Here is a 22,041-nt window from a genome sequence, read left to right on the forward strand (position 1 = left end):
ATAAAACACTGCTTATTAGGAAATTCCTTTCTGAGAACTTTATGGCCATTTTCTCTTTTAATTAATCTTTAGGCCTCAGAGGAGCTCCAGGTTACTCCTTGGATCAAGCCCATCATCTTCCCATTGAAATGGATCCACTCATTGGTACGTTAGCAACAAAAATACATTTTCATGGATGCTGCCTCTCCACAGATACCTATGTGGCTATTTATCACAAATGATAGTTGAATAATAGTTTTTTCTGCCACAAATTAATGTGCAGATAACATCAGATTACCATCAAGGAGCTGTGCAAATCATAACATGCCATCTAAGAATTTGTTGGTATTAAAATAATTATTTGTGGCATTTTCTTGGTATTTTAGGAGGTCACTTAGGTTGGTTCTAAACAACACAAATGATTCCAAACTGTTCTTTCTTTCAGCCTCAACTCTTCCTTAACAACTTTATATTATTTGAAATATATAAGGACTCAAAGCTATTACTAAAGAAAACTAATACTAAAGAATTTCTTTTCTGGAAATCTCCACTCACTAGAGCTAAACATTTTTTTGATTAAAGGTTTCATATGAATAGCAAACTTGGGAGCTATAACTATTTGCAGCAGATATTCCAAGTATTTTAAAATAATCACATACACATTTATTAGCTGTGTGATCCAGAGCAAGTGCCTTAATCTCTCTGGGCCTCAGTTTCATGTCTGCAAGATGGTTCCTAATCATGTTTGTTCTGCCTGTCCTCATGGGATCTTATGAGAACTAAATTAGAAAAAAATTGAACATGATACGAAAAATTATAAAGCCATACACAAGTTATGGTATTTTTTTCTTAGATTAATCCACCCTACATCTTTGAACCCAGAAAGAGGATGAGGGACAGCCATTTGGGTTAGTTCCTTATACTCCAACACAAAATAACACTTAACATTTCTTTGGGAGAATATACACTTAGGACAAGGAATATTTTTAGAGTTGAGGTCTAGCTGTTTCTCTGCTGAAAAGACATCGACAGTGTCACGTACAGCTGGAGTGTAACTATGGAAAAATTAATAGCTGTATTCTAATTAATCAAGGACCAATTACATAGTTTTCAAGTGACTCGGGATGTTTGCTTTTCTTTTCCTTTGCTGTTTTTAAAATTATTTTTTATTTTTTACCTTCTCTAGTAATTACTATTTTAGTGTTAGTAGATATCCACAAATAGTAGCACTTAGATTTAATTGGTGTTAGAAAGTGATGTTGATCTTCTACATCTGCATTTTCTGTTTAAGAATTCAGCCCAGGGATTTAGCCTGAAAGGACGGCGTGGAGTAAGGGACAGGCTGGCATACAGACAGGCACCAGGGAAATCAGATGGTGTGTCTGAGTTTCTGACTTTATTCAGATTCAATCCCAGTGCTACCCACTGATTCTCTGCCTGTCTCTTTCCTCCCCAGTCCCTCTCCCATCTTTCTTATTCCTCTCCTCCCCTGCCAGACCATTCTGGAAAGGTTTCTGTTTGTTGACAATCCAGGTCTTTTAAGCTGCTGACCTAAAGTTCCCTGAGGGGCTGCCTACATAACAACACCCCTCCCACAAATCCCTACTTTCTTCTTTTCACGTGAATTGTAAATGCCATCAGAAAATGACAGATGGAGGCAAATATTAAGACATTTTTTTTCCTTATGTAACACACTTCATACAATATTTATTCCTCATTATTATTGAACTTGTTGGACACCAATGAACTTGTGCAGGGTGAACATCTATTGAATTTAGTGCATTTAAGTATTTTTATTATGTTGTAAATTCACATCTTGAATTCCTCATATCGGTGGAGAACTTAAATTTCCAACAAGTTTTTAATATATAATACAGGTCATAAATAATCACTGCTACTAAAGAGTTTACATTTCTCATGGGGAAATGTTAAAATCTTAATAATCTTATAGCCTTAAGAACCCATTTCTAGGTAAATGAAGCATAAAAGTATTCCTTCTATAAGTGGTTGGTGAAACTCTTGTGGAATCTTTCTTTAAAGTTCTTTTTCTGTTTATGTTTAGCCAATAACTCTGGTGTGAACAAACGGCAGATCACAGACCTTGTTGACCAGAGCATACAAATCAACGCCCATTGTTTTGTGGTCACAGCCGACAATCGCTATATTCTTATCTGTGGATTCTGGGATAAGAGCTTCAGAGTTTATTCTACAGAAACAGGTAAACTGAGCTATGAAATACCTTATCCTCTTCAAAATGCCAATTGTGACACCTAAAGCTTCATATGAAATCATACTTAATAACGTAGGCATTTTCATCTTGGGTGCCGAGATTCAAATCAAATGCTCACATTGTAAGTAAATGACTACTTATAATTGTATCCACTCTGAACTTCAGTGTGAGCTGAGCCCTGAGTTCATAGGACAACTGGCACTGCAGTCCCCTTCCCACAAATCAGGTCCAATAAAAGACCTTAAACCTCCCCTTAGTCTGGCCCAACCCTGAAAAAAAATCAAGATTGTGTTATTTTATGTTCTTTTCTTAAGAAGTCCCAAGTGACATTCTTGTATCACTTTTTCAGAAGCAATTCAAGAAACCAAATCTGTAGCTAGATTTCGTTACAAAATTACCTTGTAAGTTTGCGGGTCTATAGATTCACTTTTCACAAATCTAGTAAAGTTAAGCTTATTACCATTTAAAGAAAAATAGCCAATGAATTTGACCTACCATTTCTGTGTTTCAGGGAAGCTAACTCAGATTGTATTTGGCCATTGGGATGTGGTGACGTGCTTGGCCAGGTCTGAGTCATACATAGGTGGGGACTGCTACATCGTGTCTGGGTCTCGAGATGCTACCCTGCTTCTCTGGTACTGGAGTGGGCGACACCATATCATAGGAGACAACCCGAACAGCAGTAAGTATTTGTCTAGAATTGTCCTACCAGACTAAGAACTCATTTTAACATGTTTTGCTCTTTTTAATTTTCCTAATAGTTTTTGCTGGTTCTGTAAGTGTTTTAAAATACGAGAGCTTAAGCAGCAAACCTCTACGTTGGAATGTGGCTATATTCAAGGTGTACTAAAGCGGGACCACTATAACCTTCAGCCTGAGGAAACTCCCAGATCCCCTCACATTGACCCTGTGCTCAGCAGCCCTTCCCCAGTCTCCAAATGCCCCATCCTTCCAAAATTTCCTTCCGTGTCATCAGGTCCATTCAACTTCGTATGATTTCTCTCAGCTAAGTGTAGTCTCTCCTTCTCTGAATTTCCATATGTTTTATTTGTGCCTCAAGAGGACACTTACTGCTTTCTACCATGGGGTGTAGTAAATATCTGTTTATTTATTTGACAATGACTGAAATACCCCCTTCAGATTAGACCCTGGTGAGGCAAAACTGAATAAGATGCTTTCTTTGCTTGGTATGATTCCTGAGTGTTTTTTATTCAAAAGTGCTCCCGAAAATATCCTGTAGGAGAAAAATGGGGGGACTCCAGAGTAAAACAATTTTAGAAAACACCACATATACTCTTACTTTCTGTGTGAGCTCTGAAAGCCTTACACAAATAAAGCTGTTGATAACCCACAGTTTCTCAAACATGTTTTCCATGGAACATTGTGTTCGTGGAAGAGCAGTTACTATTCCTTGGAGCTGCTATTCTGAGGAAACACTGAAGTGGACCATAAGTCCCTCTCTCTGCATCTTAAGTCTCTGGTTCCTGGCATAGTTGCACAAATAATAGGTTTTCAATAAATATCGTTGAATGACTGAAGAACTGGATAAGGCATTTCCTAGAAATAATTACTGTCTTTAATTACCAAGCTTTCAATATTTTACATACACATATTTCCTGTAAAATAGAGAATGGTTTCTGTAAGGTGTTGATAATGGCAAGTACCTAAACCAGGATTATTCTAATTATGATTTGTACATTGGGCACAGCTTTAACAGTACTTTAAAATAAACTGAAACATGAGTTTGGGAATATTTGTGATGAAACAGAGATAGGAATTTTCCAGGAATGCTGTGCACCTGCCACTGAAATACTATAAAAGTAGAGAAGAAAAGACATGTACAGGAGGCTGTGTTGTAACTACATGGCTGGCCCCCTTCCAGCCTGTGAGAGAGCTGGGCATGGAAAGCTTCATATATATATATGTGTGTGTGTGTGTGTGTGTGTGTGTGTGTGTGTGTGTGTGTGTGTGTGTGTGTGTGTGTGTATACATACACACACACACACACACACATATATGTATATGTATATACATATATATATATAAAGGTGGTAGGAGAATGAACTAGATGACCAGGTGACTTATTCTTGTTTCCCATAGCTAGAGGTGAAGAACAGTAAATGAAGAAACTAAAAGTGTATTATGAAGTAGTGTCTCTTAGTGTAGATACTGAATAAGAGAAAGTGCCTCTGCTCTAAGTTGTGAACTAAGTTGTGATACTGGTTTGAGGAAAACACATATTCAGTTCAGTGTTGCTTGATTTCCAACCAGCTCAACTAATTAGCTACCAATTGTACATTAAACCGAATATCATACTCTAAATACTAGTAAGTTAACCTCCTTATTTACTCTCTTTTTTAAAACCGTATCCTTAAAAAAGGAAACTTCATTTTTAGCAGGATATGTGTGTGTGTGTATGTAAAAAATGTTTGATCTACTTTATTATTATTATATTTTATTATTTTTAAGCATGGTACATTATCACATGTATTTTATCTAATTGTATTTTTACATACTTCCCAGTTTCCTTTTTTCCTTTTAGATGAGTGTAGTGTTCATAAGAAGAAAAGTTGAACTGAGCAGCAGGGCTGTGTGGTATCTTCCATCCATTATTGACACAAATTAGAAGTTATTAGACAGAAAAAAAATTTAAAGAAGCAGAATAGGGTTTTAAATCCAATTAATTAACATCTTCAAAGTGAAGCTCAAAAATGATGAAAATGATATTTCCAAAAAGAGAATTCATTTCTTAAAAACTACCATTTGGTAGCAGAGAAGATAATACAATGTCCTGCTATGAGGTATGCATATAGCTGACTCACTTTGTTGTACAGCAGAAACTAACTCACCACTGTAAAGCAATTATATTCCAATAAAGATGTTTAAAAAAAAGGAATTTTAGGGCTTCCCTGGTGGCGCAGTGGTTGAGAGTCCGCCTGCCGATTCAGGGGACACGGGTTCATGCCCCAGTCCGGGAAGATCCCACATGCTGCGGAGCGGCTGAGCCCGTGAGCCATGGCCGCTGAGCCTGCGCGTCCGGAGCCTGTGCTCCGCAACGGGAGAGGCCACAGCAGTGAGAGGGCCACGTACCGCAAAAAAAAAAAAAAAAAAAAAAAAAAGGAATTTTAAAGAAAAATGTTAAATTATAGTAATTATCTGTTAACTACTTTATTTTCTAATGATCTTTTCAACCAAATGATGGTTAACAGTTGATTGTGTCTTTGTTCCATCACTGAGCAAGGAAAGGTAAATGTAATAATATTTAGAGTGTTTAAAGTTCCTTTCAACAGGAGCTATGTAAATAGAAATGTTTATGTTAATCCTTAAGAACAAAACTGTGAATACTGGATTTGTTAAAATGTAGAATTTTAAGTTTTAAATAAAGACAAGATTATCCCTAAGACATTATTGCATAATATTATCCATACAGTATTGCCTCCATTTAGGGGGATTTATTTTTTGATTAAAAACTGTTGTCATCATTATGAACCTTAAGGACTTCCATAAAACCCACCCTGCCAAGACTTTCCTAGGCATTTAATGTGGGCATATGTAATGTGGTTCCATTTGATCCATTATCCTTAACATAAAGGGAGAAATATGCTCTTTAGATTAAACAGGATGAGTAGCTCAAGTATTAGTCAAGCAGCAAGCATGTATTAAATGCCTGCTGTGTGCTGGTACTACCTTAGCAGGTGGGAGTGCTGGGTAGTCAAATTCTGACTTTCTGGGGTTTACAAAAGCCTATATTATGAGCTTCCCTGGTGGCGCAGTGGTTGAGAGTCTGTCTGCCGATGTAGGGGACACGGGTTCGTGCCCCGTTCCGGGAAGATCCCACATGCCGTGGAACGGCTAGGACCGTGAGCCATGGCCGCTGGGCCTGCACGTCCAGAGCCTGTGCTCCGCAACGGGAGAGGCCCGCGTACCGCAAAAAAAAAAAAAAGCCTATATTATGACCAGAAAACTGCCTGTCCTGCTTGGAAGTACTGAATATACTGAGTATTACATGAGTCTTGAATTGCTATCAGATAATATTTAGTGTCATAAGTATTTGTATCTACAAAATGCTTAACATTACATCTTGGGCACAAATTGATGATTATGTAAAAACTGGTTTCAGCTTTTTGCCATACGGATAGTAAAAATCATAATAGTAAAACACAGTAAAAAATAATAATTAGTCATATTTAGTATTTGATTAACTTGACTGATTTGTGCCTCAGTCTGTGAAACCAGCCAACCTAGCAGCTCATGTAGGCATGCCTAGAGAGACCATATATTTTGGTCAGTTCAGCTTTTGCAAAGGCAGTCAGAGCACACACTGAATTGACTGCCACATCAGGGATCGGCCATGGGTGTTGACACAGATGTAGTCCTTGCGGTCAGAAAACTCACAAAATGAAGGGAAAGGGTTTTGGGTTTTTTTTTCCTGTTTTATTTTATTCTAGCTACCAATTCACAGGTCAGAGAATCGGGCTATATGTTCTTTCTGTCTCATAATGCATTGCTACACAAGACCGAAAAGCTAGTTATGTCTAAATTCATATTAAAATGTGTGACACAACGCCCTTAGGTTTCGAGGGCTGTATATATTAACCTCGACTTGAAGGGGGAAGTCCTAGCATGAAACGTAATATCCCAGTAGCTGTTAGAATTCAGGACTTGGTCTTGGACATTGAATTTGCTTTGTGTGTCAGAGGCTGAATCATATTTATCCAGCACAACACCATAACGTAATAGGATTCATTTACTCACCCGATGTGCACATCACTAAAACTTCCTCAGGGTAAACTCAGGTGCTTTAATATATGTATGTTTCTTTTGCATTGTCATCCTTATTTTTTGATGGCTGGTTCTGTTAGTGCCACAGAGAAAAAATAAGTAACGTTTGTGAATTTTTTTAGGTAATTTTGAAAGAGTTAATGGTTTCATTGTGTGTCACATATATTGCTGTGACTAACTTGGACATCTCATAAATAAATCTTTTTCTAATTATCTTTATAGTTTTAATGGATTTGCCGCAAAGACAATGAAAATGTGTAAGCAGATTATTATAGACTTTTAGACCATAAAAGAAACAAGCAGAGGCTACCTGGCAGAGGTTCCAACTAAATTATAGTAGTTTTATTAATATATTTAATGCTAATATTCATTGTTACTCTTTCAAACTTGTGACTGTGAACATAGACAGTTTTCTTGTAGATGTAAACTAGGTCCCTGACTAGATAACAGAATTACAGAGATGTGAGGGACAGATGCTTTCATCTGAAACAGACTTTTACACAAATTCTGAAACTAATTTGGAAGTGATAAAAATTAATTTGCGCACTTTAATTGGAAGCAGGCTATCGCATGAAAAGAAGGAGAGCAGAGCAGGCAATCTGTGCTAAAAGCTGATTGAATTTGTTGTCAGGTAGGTATCTTGGACTTGGCTCTTTATCCTCCTGAGCCCTTCTTCGCAATATATTACAGCCCGTCTCTGACTGGTGTTCTTTAAAAGGATCAATGCTATTCCTGTTGAATCCCCAGAGCCCCAAATTTCATTGATCTTGGGACTTGACATTTCTCATTACGTGCTGTAGCTTCCAACGAGATAGTCACAAGAGGGGCAAGTCAACATTGTCTCTTCAGCAGACACTTATAATACATTGGGACCTCGGCTCCAAATCCAGTCGGCTTGTAAAGTGTGTGGTTTTAATGTTTATACCAGATATAACATGCCTGATAGAGAGTTTGTTGACATTTTTAAAATCATATCATAACCACAGGAAACTTTGCAAGAGAATTTACTGTTCATCTTTTCAAATCAAATCTACAAATATGCATTGAGTAATATGTATGACATTGTTTTCATGCTTTTTCTATTTCACTTTTGAAAAACAAGTCTTCAGCTCACGTTTGAGAATTATACAAACTATGAAACAAGAAGCCCATTGAAAAGGAGACTCCAGCTGTGCACACATCCCTTCCCTGGGCTCCCATTGTGTTCTCTTCAACTCTGGACACTGACCCTCCCGCCAGCCCCAACCTGTCACTAAACATCTGCCAAATCACATCCCTCGCTTTGTCTGCATCCAGCCTTCTTTTAAAACAACCATCCTGGTGCCCAGCTCCACAGCCACCACTGACCAGTGGTGTTATAGGGGATGAAGAAAGCGTGAACAAAGAATAGCCTGAAGATATTTTATGTATATAATATTATATATATATGTGTGTGTGTGTATATATATATATATATATATATATATATATATATATATATATATATATATGATGAGTTTGTCTCACTTCTCAGAGCAAGGAATCTTAACTAGGGTTTAGTAAATGTTAAACCTCTTCTCATTAACTTTGAGAGGAAGCATAGTTACATGTGTAATAATTCTTACCTCGTAGAGCTTTCTGAGGGCCAAAAGATAACGTCTATAATGTAGCATCCCTAACACGGGGCCCATTCTGCAGGAGACCTCTCAGCCCTCCCACTCCCTCAGCCCAACGTTAGGAGACACTATAGGGTTCCTGACTAAGAAGGGTGCTGCTTGCCACTCAGTTTCTGCTTTTCCTTCCCCTTTACGGAACCAAGGCTGCAGGGGTCTTTGTCCTGGGTCAGAAGCAATATAAAAAACAAGAGTGACTAATATGTTCTCGTGATCAGGGAGCCTCGGATCTGTACCAGCGGGCTCTCTGGGCATCATGCAGAAACCTGTACCTCCTTGGGAAAGGCAGGTGCATTATACTATTGATTGGGGAAGGAGATGGTAGGACAGTAAGGTACTGTGGCCTAGATCCAGGTTCAGGACCTCAAGGGAAGAGATCTGCCCTGAAACAGCAGGGCTCAGGGGAAAATGTGGTCAGCGTCCTCTCTGAAGAAGAAAAAGAACAACTTAGAGTCAGTGAATAAATAGGTTTGTATCGATCTTCTATTTTTCATCAAGTACTCTGTGATTGTGTAATAAAATGAAACCACATCATGGGACGTTTTCCAACCCACGGAATGTTTTTATGTGGATTACCTTGTGACCTGTGGAAAATGCAGGCCCAGGTGTTTCTGGCGCTTGGGCCAGAAACCTCTGCAGCAGCCCTCAGGTGGCTGAAGACACAGTACCTCAACAGGAATTCCTCACAAACTAAGTTTTTCTGAGCTACCCCAGCAAATGTCTAACATAATTTTTTCAAAATAAATCTTGAAATCAGAGTAGTGATGAAACTGCTGCACCCTTTGAAATCTTTTGTTCTGGGATTTCAAGTCAAAAATCCATCATTTTTATATAGTATAAATGTGAATGAAAATACCTTCTACAGTGATTCTTCAGTGACTCAGCAAAGGTCACAGATAAAACCTGAATGTCATACATCATCAAGAGGTTCATTTTCCGACTCCCCCATAACTGCACTGAGGTTCACAGAAAAACTCTGCTGTTTTTGTTTAGCTCCAATTCAGAAGGACCAAAGCTTCCCCTGCATATTAGTAGTCCCATAAATGAGGTTGAAAATAATAAGAACCATAAGCAATCTTTACTTTGATCTTTTCTCTGAAAGCCACAGACTATCACACTGACAATGCTCTCCTTGTCAGTTCTCTGCGGATAGCAGCATCTAACACCTTTGCACTTTTTTTCATCATCCATTTTGAGAATATTGAAATATCTTGTGATAAAAATGAGGTGGAATCTGTTTACTATAAGACTTTTATATTTGGAGTTTCCAAATGCTTGCCTATAAGGAATCTCAAAATTGGACGTGTTTGTTCATCATTCATAGTAATTCCATCACCCAGAAAGCTCTTCTCCTGAGGAAATGACTAGGGAAGGAGGGCAGTGGTGCTATGGTCCTTAGAGGAGAGGTCTCACCTGCACCTCCCTCTGCGCAGGGCCCTTTAACCCGTAACTACATCCATCAATTGTGATGTGACAGTGACAGAATATTCCTAGGATTTTGAATGATTGTTGGGGTGTGTGACATCTGTCCCTGACAATGAAATGAAATATAGGAAATACGCTTTCCCCCTGCTGCAGGTTCTCCAGCTCAAAACCCCTGAATAACATTTTATTTACTTTTCTATAGTTGAAAGAGGGAAACAGTGCTTTCAGGGGCCCTACAAAATCCCCTAATAGTTAAGTTTCACAGTTTATTCAAATGATCTGGGGAAATTGTAATGAAAAATAGAACATTTTAAGCTTTCTAAATCAGAGGTAAACCTTTGAAAAACTTTATTTTCTAATATAAAAAATATTACATACATAAGGAAAAATTTTAATATTTTTATACATTTTTTAAATTCCCTGCAGTAGAACTAGATTGCTTTTTGCTTTTTCTGTAGCATATAAGGGAAAGGTTTAGAAAACTCTATATAAATTGTATTAAACATATAATTGCAGGATTTTTAATTCATCAGTCTCTCCAAGATAAAATAATCACTTAGAAAAATTAAAGATGATATTACACATAAAATCTTATCAATAATTAATCTTCATTTTGTCAGGGAACTCAAGGCATCTGTGAAGCATAAGTTTATAAATCATATAAATATGTTTCGGACAAATCTAGGACTGCTGACAAATCTAAGAGGATACTCTGCCAATACTCAAACACATTATAGCAAGATACATAAATTTAGAATAAAATCACAACTAACATGGGCTTTCAGCTCTCCCTCCCATACTCCATCTAAGTAAGAAATGCCTCAGAAGCAAAGTGGGGGCTCACATGATGGATCTGAGGAAACTCACAGAAAACTGTGAGCAGTTCCTGGAGAGACAGAAGACCGGTGGGTCTGAAGGAGGAGATATTGGCAGAGGGGAAGAGTGTTGGGTGCCTTGCTGGGTAGGGCGTTTTAGTTATGCACCGTCTTCCCAGAATTTTCCACAATCTATTGATGCCTTCCCTCCTGCCACTGTGGGGCAGGGAATCGGAGCACCAGTCCAGCTACTCAGGGCCGTGGCATCACATCAGAGTCAAGGGAGGGGCTGCCCAGGAGGTGGACACAAGTGCCATCCCTTTGACATTCACTTCCCCCACTGCCCCCTCTACAGTGGGGGCTGGGGGATTGCAACCCGGGGGGCAGCTCTCAGAAAGAGCAGCATCGCCGAGACCAAAGCATAGGATGTTTTTCTGAGAGACATGATGAGGAAGCGGTGGTTCAACCCCGTCCAGAACATGAGCGCACAGAGGAAAACAGGCCAGCATGCGGGGTCTCAGGCACCATAAGGGCAAGATCACAGACTCAACGACCAGGTGAAGCAGAATGAACAGAAGAGAAAAATACGGAGCTCTTTAAAAAGGCACAATATTCTGTAAGATATGAGAAAGGGGGTCAGAGAGGTTAAGTAACTGGCTCATGGTCACACAGCTAATAAATGCCCTTACTAAACAATGATTGCTATTTTTAACGTTCAATTTAATGGCATAGCTCTTCATTCCCGCCATTGGTCTGTAGTGACTCACCGCTGCTGTTCCTTTACAGGTGACTATCCTGCACCAAGAGCTGTCCTCACGGGCCATGACCATGAAGTTGTCTGTGTTTCTGTCTGTGCCGAACTTGGACTTGTTATCAGTGGTGCTAAAGGTCAGAAGACATTTCTTTCATTTTCGGTCTTTAAACACTATACGATTTTCACAAGTTAACCATGATTTATGATTTATTTCCTTTAGGAGGCTCTCCATAGACAAATGTAATCCCTAGGTTTTTTGTAGCTGCTTAGTTTTATTATTAATACTTACTAGTACTAATATAAAATAGATATAAAATATTATGTAGTACTTTGTGTTCACCAGCATTCTAGCCAGAACACTGATAAATTAAACTGCAGCACACCCATATATGCAGTCATTACAGATAACATTTAAAAGACAAGGGGAGGGGACTTCCCTGGTGGCACCACGGTTAAGAATCCACCTGCCGAAGCAGGGGACACGGGTTCGTGCCCCGGTCCGGGAGGATCCCACATGCCGCGGAGCGGCTGAGCCCGTGAGCCATGGCCGCTGAGCCTGTGCGTCCGTAGCCTGTGCTCCGCAACGGGAGAGGCCACAACAGTGAGAGGCCCGCGTACCGCAAAAAAAAAAAGAAAAAAAAAAGGCAAAGGGAGGGGACTTCCCTGGTGGTTCCGTGGTTAAGAATCCACCTGCCAATTCAGGGGACATGGGTTCGATCCCTAGTCCAGGAAGATCCCACATGCCACGGAGCAGCTAAGCCCGTGTGTCACAACTACTGAGCCTGCACTCTAGCGCCCACAAATCCCAACTACTGAGCCCATGTGCCACAACTAATGAAGCACGCACGCCTAGAGCCCATGCTCCACAACAAGAGAAGCCACCGCAATGAGAAGCCCTCACATGGCAACAAAGAGTAGCCCCTGCTTGCCGCAACTAGAGAAAGCCCACGTGCAGCAACGAAGACCCAACGCAGCCAAAAATAAAAATATAGTAAAAAAAAAAAAGAAATAAAAGAAATGAAAGACAAGGGGAAGATATCCGTGATGGTGGGGTCCATGGGGGGCTCAGGCTGCTCATCAGACACAGCCTTGGATCCAACCCCCTCCACAAGTCATTTTCTTCTCAAGGCTGGGGACTGTATAGTGGTAGATGGGAAAGGAAATACGATGACTTAGTTCTTTTGACTTTTTGTGGAAAAAGTACTGTTTCGGGAAAAGTCAGGAAACTTGGATTCTAATTCTGGCTGAGATACCAATTCTCCACGGGAGGCTCCGGGGCAGTAAGGAGCCTAATGCTTAGGAGAAACTGAAAGAAAACCAAAGGGGCCGAGTGTGGTGAGGACACCGCGGACGTAAGGAGACAAAGGCTGAAGAGGTGAGGGGCCCCCGCGGCACAAGTATTTTGTTTTGAGTGTAGTGGGGAGCCATTGGCGTCAGCAAGGCGATGAGGTGATCAGGTTTGGCTTATAGGAGCTTATTCTGGCCGCTTTAGAGATAATGGGTATAATGTCTGAAGGCAGGGACACTGCGTTTTCGTATTTAAGAATAAATAACCCCGGGAGGGACACATAGGATATTTTCACTAAATGTCTTTTAATGTCTGTCTTAGAAATAACATGTAATATCATTCTGTTCTGTAAAGCAAAAAAAAAAGAAAAAAAGGAAAGGGAAGGAAAGCAAGAGACACAATATGCATAGGGAGAAACATTAATTTTCTGTAGCTGATGGTTGGTACTAGAAGTGATTGCTATTTTTTTCCTCTAACTCTTTGTATTTTCTGGAATGCACGTCTATTACTTTAGTAATCAGGAAAACATTTAGGTATAGCCTTATAATGTCACTTGTAAAATTTGTATCTACTGAAGTCAATTGTTTGAAACATAAGAATGTAATTCGTGCATGGTTTTATGCAGTTTTTCTGGGGGTTCTGGGGGACAGGTAATACCAAACTACATTAACCAATTATTTGTCTGAACTTGACTACTGAATGTTTTATCTTAAAATTTCTACCTGAGAAAAAATAAGTCACTCCCCATACTACTTTTACATTCTCGCCTCACTCTTCATTTATTTAAAAAAGAAAAAAGTGTTCCTACAGTCTGAATTACTGGATTCCTTTTCTTAATTTTGCCTTTTACATTTTATGTATAGACTATAGAATGGTAAAACTTATTATTTGATAGTATTGTATTTATGTGGTACAATTAAAATTTTGATGATACTAAAGAAAATTAGTGATTGTTTTGATAATTCTCCTGAACTTTCTAAAGAAAAAGTTCTAAGCACATATTAAGAGAAAACTTTGACATACAGTCTTTTATTCTCATGTAATGTATGAACTGTATCCTTTTTTAATGAATATTATCTCATGAAGGAAAAGAGCAACTACTGACCTAGATAAAAAGTTTGGAAGACACGTGTGTGTTATGTAACAGTTCTCTGTACTTGTTCTGTTGAAATCTAACATCAGTGCTTTGCTCTTGCCACCATAGTTCTTTTCTTTTCTACCTTCTTTCAACAAATCTGAGTGTATTATTCAGGTACAGTTTGCAGGTGTGTGAGAGCTAATACGTGACTGGTCGTCACCAATGACTCTGGCCTTTCTGTTCCCCGCTCCGCAGAGGGCCCTTGCCTCGTCCACACAATCACTGGAGATTTGCTAAGAGCCCTCGAAGGACCAGAAAACTGCTTGTTCCCACGCTTGATCTCTGTCTCCAGTGAAGGCCACTGTATCATCTACTATGAACGAGGGCGATTCAGCAATTTCAGCATCAATGGGAAACTTTTGGCTCAAATGGAGATCAACGATTCAACACGGGTAAATCTGCATGTTCCGTGCTAACTGGGGACCTAACCAAGAGGTTAAAGATTGACTATTTTACATTAAATGACTCATAATAGAATTTCTCTGGTATCCAGGTAAATGTGTGTTGGTTTGTAAAAGCATATGAATTCATGTTGATTGATGCTTTGAACAAACCCAAAGCTCATTTAATCCCAAGTAGCTAACTCAGTGAATTAGACTTTGGAGGTGATGGCTGTAGTTTGATTAGAGGTTAGACCCTTAAGGAGATTTTTTCCTAATCTCCTCTTACAAACAATTGTTCCTGCGTTGCACTCCCCTGACGTTAAAAATGAGTTTATTGTCAAAGAATCTTATCTTCTGAACCCTAGACCAAAAATTACATACCAAATTGCCCATCACTCACAAATGAATTATAATTGCTGGTTTATCATTATTAAAAACAGCTTTTAAATATGCTTCTGCCATTTGTTCTAAAAGTCTTGATATAGCTAGTATTCAGAACTTAACAAAACATCATGTTACTTAATTCTCAAGTTCTTTCTGGATTAGACTGATAATATTCTCTTTGGGACTTCTGTTATTTTGTAACCTAAATTGGTTTTAATCAGATGCTTTGTTTATGTAAGAACTTTGATGAATTCCACATTGGAATGTCTATGGATTGGACTTTAGAAAACTTGGACAAGTGGCTAAAAGTAGAAAATAATGACAAGGGACTTGTATTAAGTGCCTTCCAGTAGTGCCCACTGATCTTTTGGGAAACACTGAGAGAAATGGTTGCTTTTCTCCCTTGTCCAAAGGCCATTCTCCTGAGTAGCGATGGCCAGAACCTGGTGACCGGAGGGGACAATGGCGTGGTGGAGGTTTGGCAGGCCTGTGACTTCAAGCAGCTGTACATTTACCCCGGATGTGATGCTGGCATTAGAGCAATGGACTTATCCCATGACCAGAGGTGAGCCATGTTGGGGAGAAATGTAATCACTCAAGAACTGTCATTGAAAGTTCTTAACATTTTACCAAGGGTGAAACCTGCTGTGAAGAAGATTCCAGCATGCAGATGGAAGAAAGACTAGTGCAGAGAAGGGTAAATTGAGGAGAGGAGTAAGTACTGTAAGAAAGGATTCTGGTAAGAAGGAAACAGAGGAAGAGAATAAGGGGGGGAAAAGAAAGAAATGGGTCTGAAGAAAAACAGGCGCATCTAGACACTGCCCAAAATGTAGAATTATCCCCACCAGCTTCTCTGTTCTCACATCCGTACCTGGTCTCAGACAGGCCTGCCTGGCTTACATTATGTGAAAGAAACACATATTTTTTAGCAGAGTCTCGGCTTGAGGCATACATCTAGCTAAATGCAGCCAAATGCAACGTACAGACTACAGCTGGCCTCTGTTTTAAAAATACGAGGCACTCGTTACTTGAAACAATCTCCAGCACCGCCCCCCTCATTTTCTTATTCACATATCTGCCATTTGTGTTATTTTGTGGTATTTTATGTATTTCCCTAAGACACTATAATCTTTTCTTGGAAAGAATTGACAGGAATGTTAACAAAGTAATATGATTTTCTCCTGTTCCTCAATTTGCAACAAGATTTTGTTATTTCCTAAAGTTTGCCTTTGGGTTTATTATAAAGTGAAAAGAATAGTTGGAATATAAAGTCTAAATTTCTAAATTTAAAAAATAAATTAAAACTATAATCTTAATATGGTAATTTCTCATTTTTTGCTATATATTTAACAGAAATAAGAAAAGCTTATTAACCAACTTATTTCAACTATGTGTATATTCTTTATAAGAGTATTGGTTTACAGTATGAATGTTAAGGCTTATATGGTAAATTTAACAAAGCATCTTCACACTATAGTAAAACGGTACTGAAGTCATCAAGAAAAGCAATGGAATTTAAGTTAGTTTGGGGAAGGGGTATTTGATCTGCAGCCCAACCTGTTTTAAAGAAAATTTAAGCAGATTATTATTAGAGTGTTCCAAAAGTGTTCCAAAATGCTGTAGTCCGTATTCATAAATGGGAATGGTTTACCATGTAATTATTTTATATACATGAGTGTTTCTAAAGTATTTGAAATGATTTATGTTCTTAAGTAGTTTAAATATTCTCCCAGATATTCTTATTCATTCATGTATTCATGTTGCAAACATTTGCTGCCACCATCATAGATTAAACACTGTGCACAGTCCTGAGGATACAAAACAAGATCACTGACCCCAAAGAGCTCAAATAATCATAATAAATGTTTATGAGGGAAGCAGGAGCAGAGGAACAGAAGAAGGAAGTGATTAGCTCTTCTCAAGGGGTGCAGAGGGCAGGAAAGGTTTTGTAAGATCTTTATCCTTCACTCAGTATGGGGGAGAGAGTAGATGAGAGAGCATAGGCAAGGCTGTAGTTGTCTTAGTGGTCTCCCAGGAGGAGCAAGGAAAGATACTGTTTCTGTTTCTTTTTCAATCTCATCCTCAATTTCAATTATTATTGTTGTTTTATGACGTCCTTGATATGTTGGAGCAGTAGCATATGCACATAAGTTACAAATTGAGAGATAAACATACAGTGAGGACGCCTACTCAGAAAGTATTTATCTGATGAGTTGTCTGATCTAAAGTTAATCAACATGTGGTCTGGCAGTCCAGGTGTTTTCAGAATTGATTCAGCTTCTCCTAGGAGAACCAAGAATAAATTTTAATCCTACCTGAGGGCACACAAGAGTAAAACCTGGTGAACTTTGAGATCGTGCTATTGTTTAGTGTAAAGTAGCACCACATCAGTGATTTTGTGTCTCTCTTAACTACTGCCTCTGCTTTTCCAGGACTCTGATCACTGGCATGGCTTCTGGTAGCATTGTAGCTTTTAATATAGATTTTAATCGGTGGCATTATGAGCATCAGAACAGATACTGAAGACAAATGGAGAGCCAAAAGCCAAGTTAAAGCTGAGAGCACAAGTGCTGCATGGAAAGGCAATATCTCTGGTGGAAAAAAACTCGTCTACATCGACCTCCGTTTGTACATTCCATCACACCCAGCAATAGCTGTACATTGTAGTCAGCAGCCATTTTACTTTGTGTGTTTTTTCACTACTGAACACCAGCTGCTACCAAGCAAGCTTATATCATGTAAATTATATGAATTAGGAGATGTTTTGGTAATTATTTCATATCTTGTCGTTTATTGAGAAAAGGTAGTAGGACGTGTCACAAGAGACTTTTGACAATTCTGAGGAACCTTGTGTCCAGTTGTTACAAAGTTTAAGCTTTGAACCTAACCTGCATCCCATTTCCAGCCTCTTTTCAAGCTGAGAAAAAAAAAAAAAAAAACACGTTTGATACTTTGTACATCAGATGCATCTTATTTAAAGGGATACTTTTGTAAAAGTAAAACCTTGTATAAAGAACAAAACATTTCTTAATTTTATTGTGGAGTTACAACTTGCATGTTCTTTAATCCTGAAGTCTTGATGGGACAGGTGCATTGACACTAGGAAATAGTACGATCTGTGCAAGGACACAGCTTGTATGAAAGGACTGAATTTGGGCTCAATCAGTAATTTTTGACATTTTCACCAAAATACATAGTTTTGCACTTTTAAATCTAAATTCATCCCTTCTAAGTGAAATTTGCTCATAAAGCATTTGAATACTAAGCCATTATTTGCCATTTTGGTACTTGATACAAAGAAAATTCAGCCCTAACCTTCATAATTTGAAGACACAGCAGAAAGGGGGCTTAGGGATGAGGTCCTGGTTTTATTGTATAAATAGGAGTCCCGACCATTTAGTTCCATAGTAATGACTTCCCAACTCCTGGACAACTCTTCCAGAATCATCCTGCTGGCTTAGCGTGTGTACATTAGGGGAGGAGAATCTGATGCTAACTTTTTTGCTGTTTTTCTTTCCCCCCCACCCTCTCTCTCTCTTTGGTTCTTGAATAGCTTAGTTTCTTTAATAATAAGTCAGACTTTATTATAACAATAACTGGCGTTATTCTTTTAGGTTCTTGTGAAATTTTCACCTAAAGCCACATTCTTAGCCTAAGGCACTTCATCTTTTATGATATACAATGATGGCTATCAAATGATTTTCCATACATTGTACTGATCAAGTTATACACCCAGGGGTATATACACTTTATTCATGTTTCTTCTTTGTATATTTGGTGACTGTATCGTCATAGATATGTACATATTGTGTCGGTAGGGCTATGAGGCATGTTACAGGAATGTAATTTTCTCAGAATTTACACTCACTTGCAGTCATTTATTTAAAAAGATAAAAACAAGATAATGGGTTCTTTGTATTGGCACTTTGCACCAGAAACATATCATTATTTATTGATGTGATTACTTATTTGTTATCCACCTTGTACTAGTAAGTTTTAGCACTGAATTCCTTCTTCATTGTTGTTTGTATTTATGAGATTCTGAAATTCTGGGGAATCGGCGTAATGATTAATTTATTCATCACCAGGCTGTAAGCAATATCTTGAGTTTGTAGCTTAGAATTGGGAGGATAATGAACATCTGGAAGACAAGTTCATTTCATCTTGAGATCATGGTGAAATATTTTGGATATATAAATTCCTTAAGCTATTGTAACCATGTTTTATTGCAAAGATGTAAAATATGCCAGATGTGTGTGAGTTGGAAATCAAAAAAAGACAAATAAAATATGCAAAGAATTCACCGATTTTTTCACATTTCATTGGACACTTCACTTATGTGCATTCATTATGTTGTCATACAAGTTTAAGAAATCAACGTCACCTCATATAAAGGCCTAGAGCATCTAAGAACATGAAATAGAGTCCTAATGAGGTTCTGTAATTTGCTGAAACATGAGCTTCTCTGCTTGACCATCTGGCAGGGATTTGGGGCACCAGTGACCAGAGGGAAACAGCTCTTGTTATTTCTTCTGCACAGTCCACTTTTGGGGTTATTTTTGTTTCATTTAAAAGAAACTAAATGCAGGTGAAGGGTGTAACAGCCCATTACATGAAAGTTAGCAAATCGTGCTATTTTCATTTGAACTACGCTTTCTAGAATTTATCGTTGACCAGGCACGACGCAGGTGGGAGTGGAGGAGCTGCTGACCAGAGCAGGCAGGTAACAGGAGCCGCGCTGAGGGGGCTCCGGACAGGCCCAGGGAGCAACAGAACCACAGGTAAGCTTCCATCTGCATTCTCGGGGCAAAAACGACACAACCATATAGTAGCCTGAGAAAGCCTTGCTACTGTCACTCTCCATCCTGGCCCCAAACCAGACGTCTGTCAGTCATCCTCAGCCCGGCTGGCTCCCTCAACCCAGCCCTTCTCACAGCCCGTCCATCACTCCTCAGGCTGGTCATTACCTCAAGGCCTCTTTAAACCAACTGCCCCACTTCCAGAACCATTGCCTGGACTGTCACCAAGACCTCTTGACCAGAATCTGGGCCTCACATCAGAACCCTCCCACCATACTCCATGAGACTGCTGCCTGAGGGTCTGAATACACCACCAGCCCAGTCATCCCACTACCCAGCACCCTGCCATGGCTTCCTTGTCTTCCTAAACTCTGGTGGGTGAAAAATCACCTGGGGAGCTTATTTCTATGAGCAGAATCTAGGGCCCCACCCACCCAGGTGATTCTGATGTGGGTCACCCCTGGGCACATTGTTGACAACATTAATGTAAGGGATGAAGCCCAGACTCAGGAGAGCACAGAAATCCTCCAGGAGGGAAACAGTCTCATCTACCCCGCCCTTTGACACCCTGCACTTCAGGCAAACCCACGTACTACCAGTGGCTGAGATCTACCCTGTGCCTTGGTTCTTAGTGTGTTCCCTGCCCAGAGGACTCCTCTTTATCTGCACCACCTGGTGGCACTCCTTGCTGCAAATTGACCTAAACCAATTTGCTCATTCGCAGGCTTTTTGGCAGGTGAAGGTAGTCCCCAAACCCCACATCTTCACTATGTTATAATGAAAATAATTTTCAGGATCAATTTCTGCCACATTGTAGAAACACATCTTCAGCAAACACGTTTTAGCAAGCAAGCAAGCAAGCGTGAGACCATTCACAGAAGTCTTCTGTGAGCTTGGGAAGTCCAGCGCCTTTTTCGGTGATCTGACAATCATTGTACATGGAAGATACACTGGAAGCAGATGCACTGGTCATCTGGAAGCAGGATCCCATTAGTCTTGTAATGCCATTGGCAACCAGACTCCTCCAACCCAATCATTTAGGAATCAAGCCTTGGGTACCACCCCAAGAGTACAGGCTAAAGACCTCGGTCATTTCTTATACCCTGGCTATGGAGCAGTAGGAAAAGTCTCCAAAATACTGTAGCCAGTGTAGATTGAATTCACATCTATGAAATACCCTTAATTTCATCAGTGATGCTAGTTAAGGAGTCAGTAATTTCCCCACTGAAAAGTCAGTCTTAACATTCACTATCCTAACTAATAAAGCTTCTGGTCTCCTTTAGGATAAGGAAGCTGGAGCTCTGGCCCTTGACTTTATGTTGAGACTCTACTATTTAAATGATCTGGAGTGTAAATTTCTGATCAGGGAAACTGGCCCCTAGCATTCAGAGAACATTACTACATACTATCACATTGCCTATACTGGGTATTTTAAAGTAAATTGCAACATCATCACACTTCTACTTATTGTCATAGTCGCAGCTCAAGTGTTCCCTCCTGACCCCTGGGTTAGCTTCCTCATACCTGGCATGTCCCTGTCACTGCAGACCAGTGTATTGTCATAGCTTACTAGCCTCTCCTGCCTTGTGACTGTGAACTTCTTGACTGTGAACTCGTTTATCTTGGATCCTTAGGGCAGTGTTGGATTCAGAGTAGATTGTCAGTAAATGTAGCTTTAACAAATGTATAGATGAAGCCCAGACCCCTGGGCAAATTTGGCAGGAATATTCAGGGGTCCTCCCTCTTCCCACTGCCCTGACACCCAAAGCCGCAGGTTGCCTCTACCGCCCTGCACTGTGGTCCTTCCAGAGAGCTCCATTCTCCAGTTACTGTCACAGCCAGTTCTAGGTATTTTTGACGTAGGTTTCTTTGCTGTAAGCATCTTTGCCCCAAACATTTTTGCCACATAACTAATTGGCCATAAGGCAATTTTGCTGTAAAAGATAAAATAACTAAAAATATAAGAGGGACATTAAAAAGGACATCATGAAACATGAACAATGAGTAACAAAATTAAGAGGACTTTATTGCAAAATACAAATAGTTGAATACATTTAAAATGTGCATAGATTCATGGCAATACTGCTCAAATAACTGATTTTACTTAGGAGGTTTTACCTAAACACTTGTCTCCCAAGTCTGACATTCATAGTATTTTACACTTTTTTTTTTTTTTTGCTTTTTGATTTATCTCCTTCAGCATTGCACTTTTTCCACAAAGTGTCTTTTTTATATAAAAATTTATTTTATTTATTTATTTTTGGCTGTGTTGGGTCTTCGTTGCTACACGCGGGCCTTCTCTAGTAGCCACGAGTGGAGGCCACTCTTAGCCGCAGTGTGCGGGCCTCTCACTGCAGTGGGCCCCTCTGCCGCTCCGCTGTGGAGCACGGACTCTAGGCGCACAGGCTTCAG

The 22,041-nt window shown here is 39.4% G+C and overlaps 1 protein-coding gene across 1 annotated transcript in view; it reads left to right on the top strand.

Annotated features, from left to right (window-relative positions):
- Positions 1-19,129, top strand: part of NBEA (neurobeachin) — a 628,524-nt gene extending 609,395 nt beyond the window's left edge. The window contains exons 52-58 of the mRNA XM_059996030.1: positions 73-144; positions 2,042-2,197; positions 2,721-2,891; positions 11,670-11,771; positions 14,259-14,455; positions 15,244-15,395; positions 17,263-19,129. Of these exons, the coding sequence (XP_059852013.1) occupies positions 73-144; positions 2,042-2,197; positions 2,721-2,891; positions 11,670-11,771; positions 14,259-14,455; positions 15,244-15,395; positions 17,263-17,353 (941 nt within the window). The 3' untranslated portion in view covers positions 17,354-19,129. The remainder of the gene's footprint in view (positions 1-72; positions 145-2,041; positions 2,198-2,720; positions 2,892-11,669; positions 11,772-14,258; positions 14,456-15,243; positions 15,396-17,262) is intronic.
- Positions 19,130-22,041: the final 2,912 nt, after the last annotated feature.

This window comes from Delphinus delphis, chromosome 18 (genome assembly GCF_949987515.2).
Source record: "Delphinus delphis chromosome 18, mDelDel1.2, whole genome shotgun sequence".
Lineage (NCBI taxonomy): Eukaryota > Metazoa > Chordata > Mammalia > Artiodactyla > Delphinidae > Delphinus > Delphinus delphis.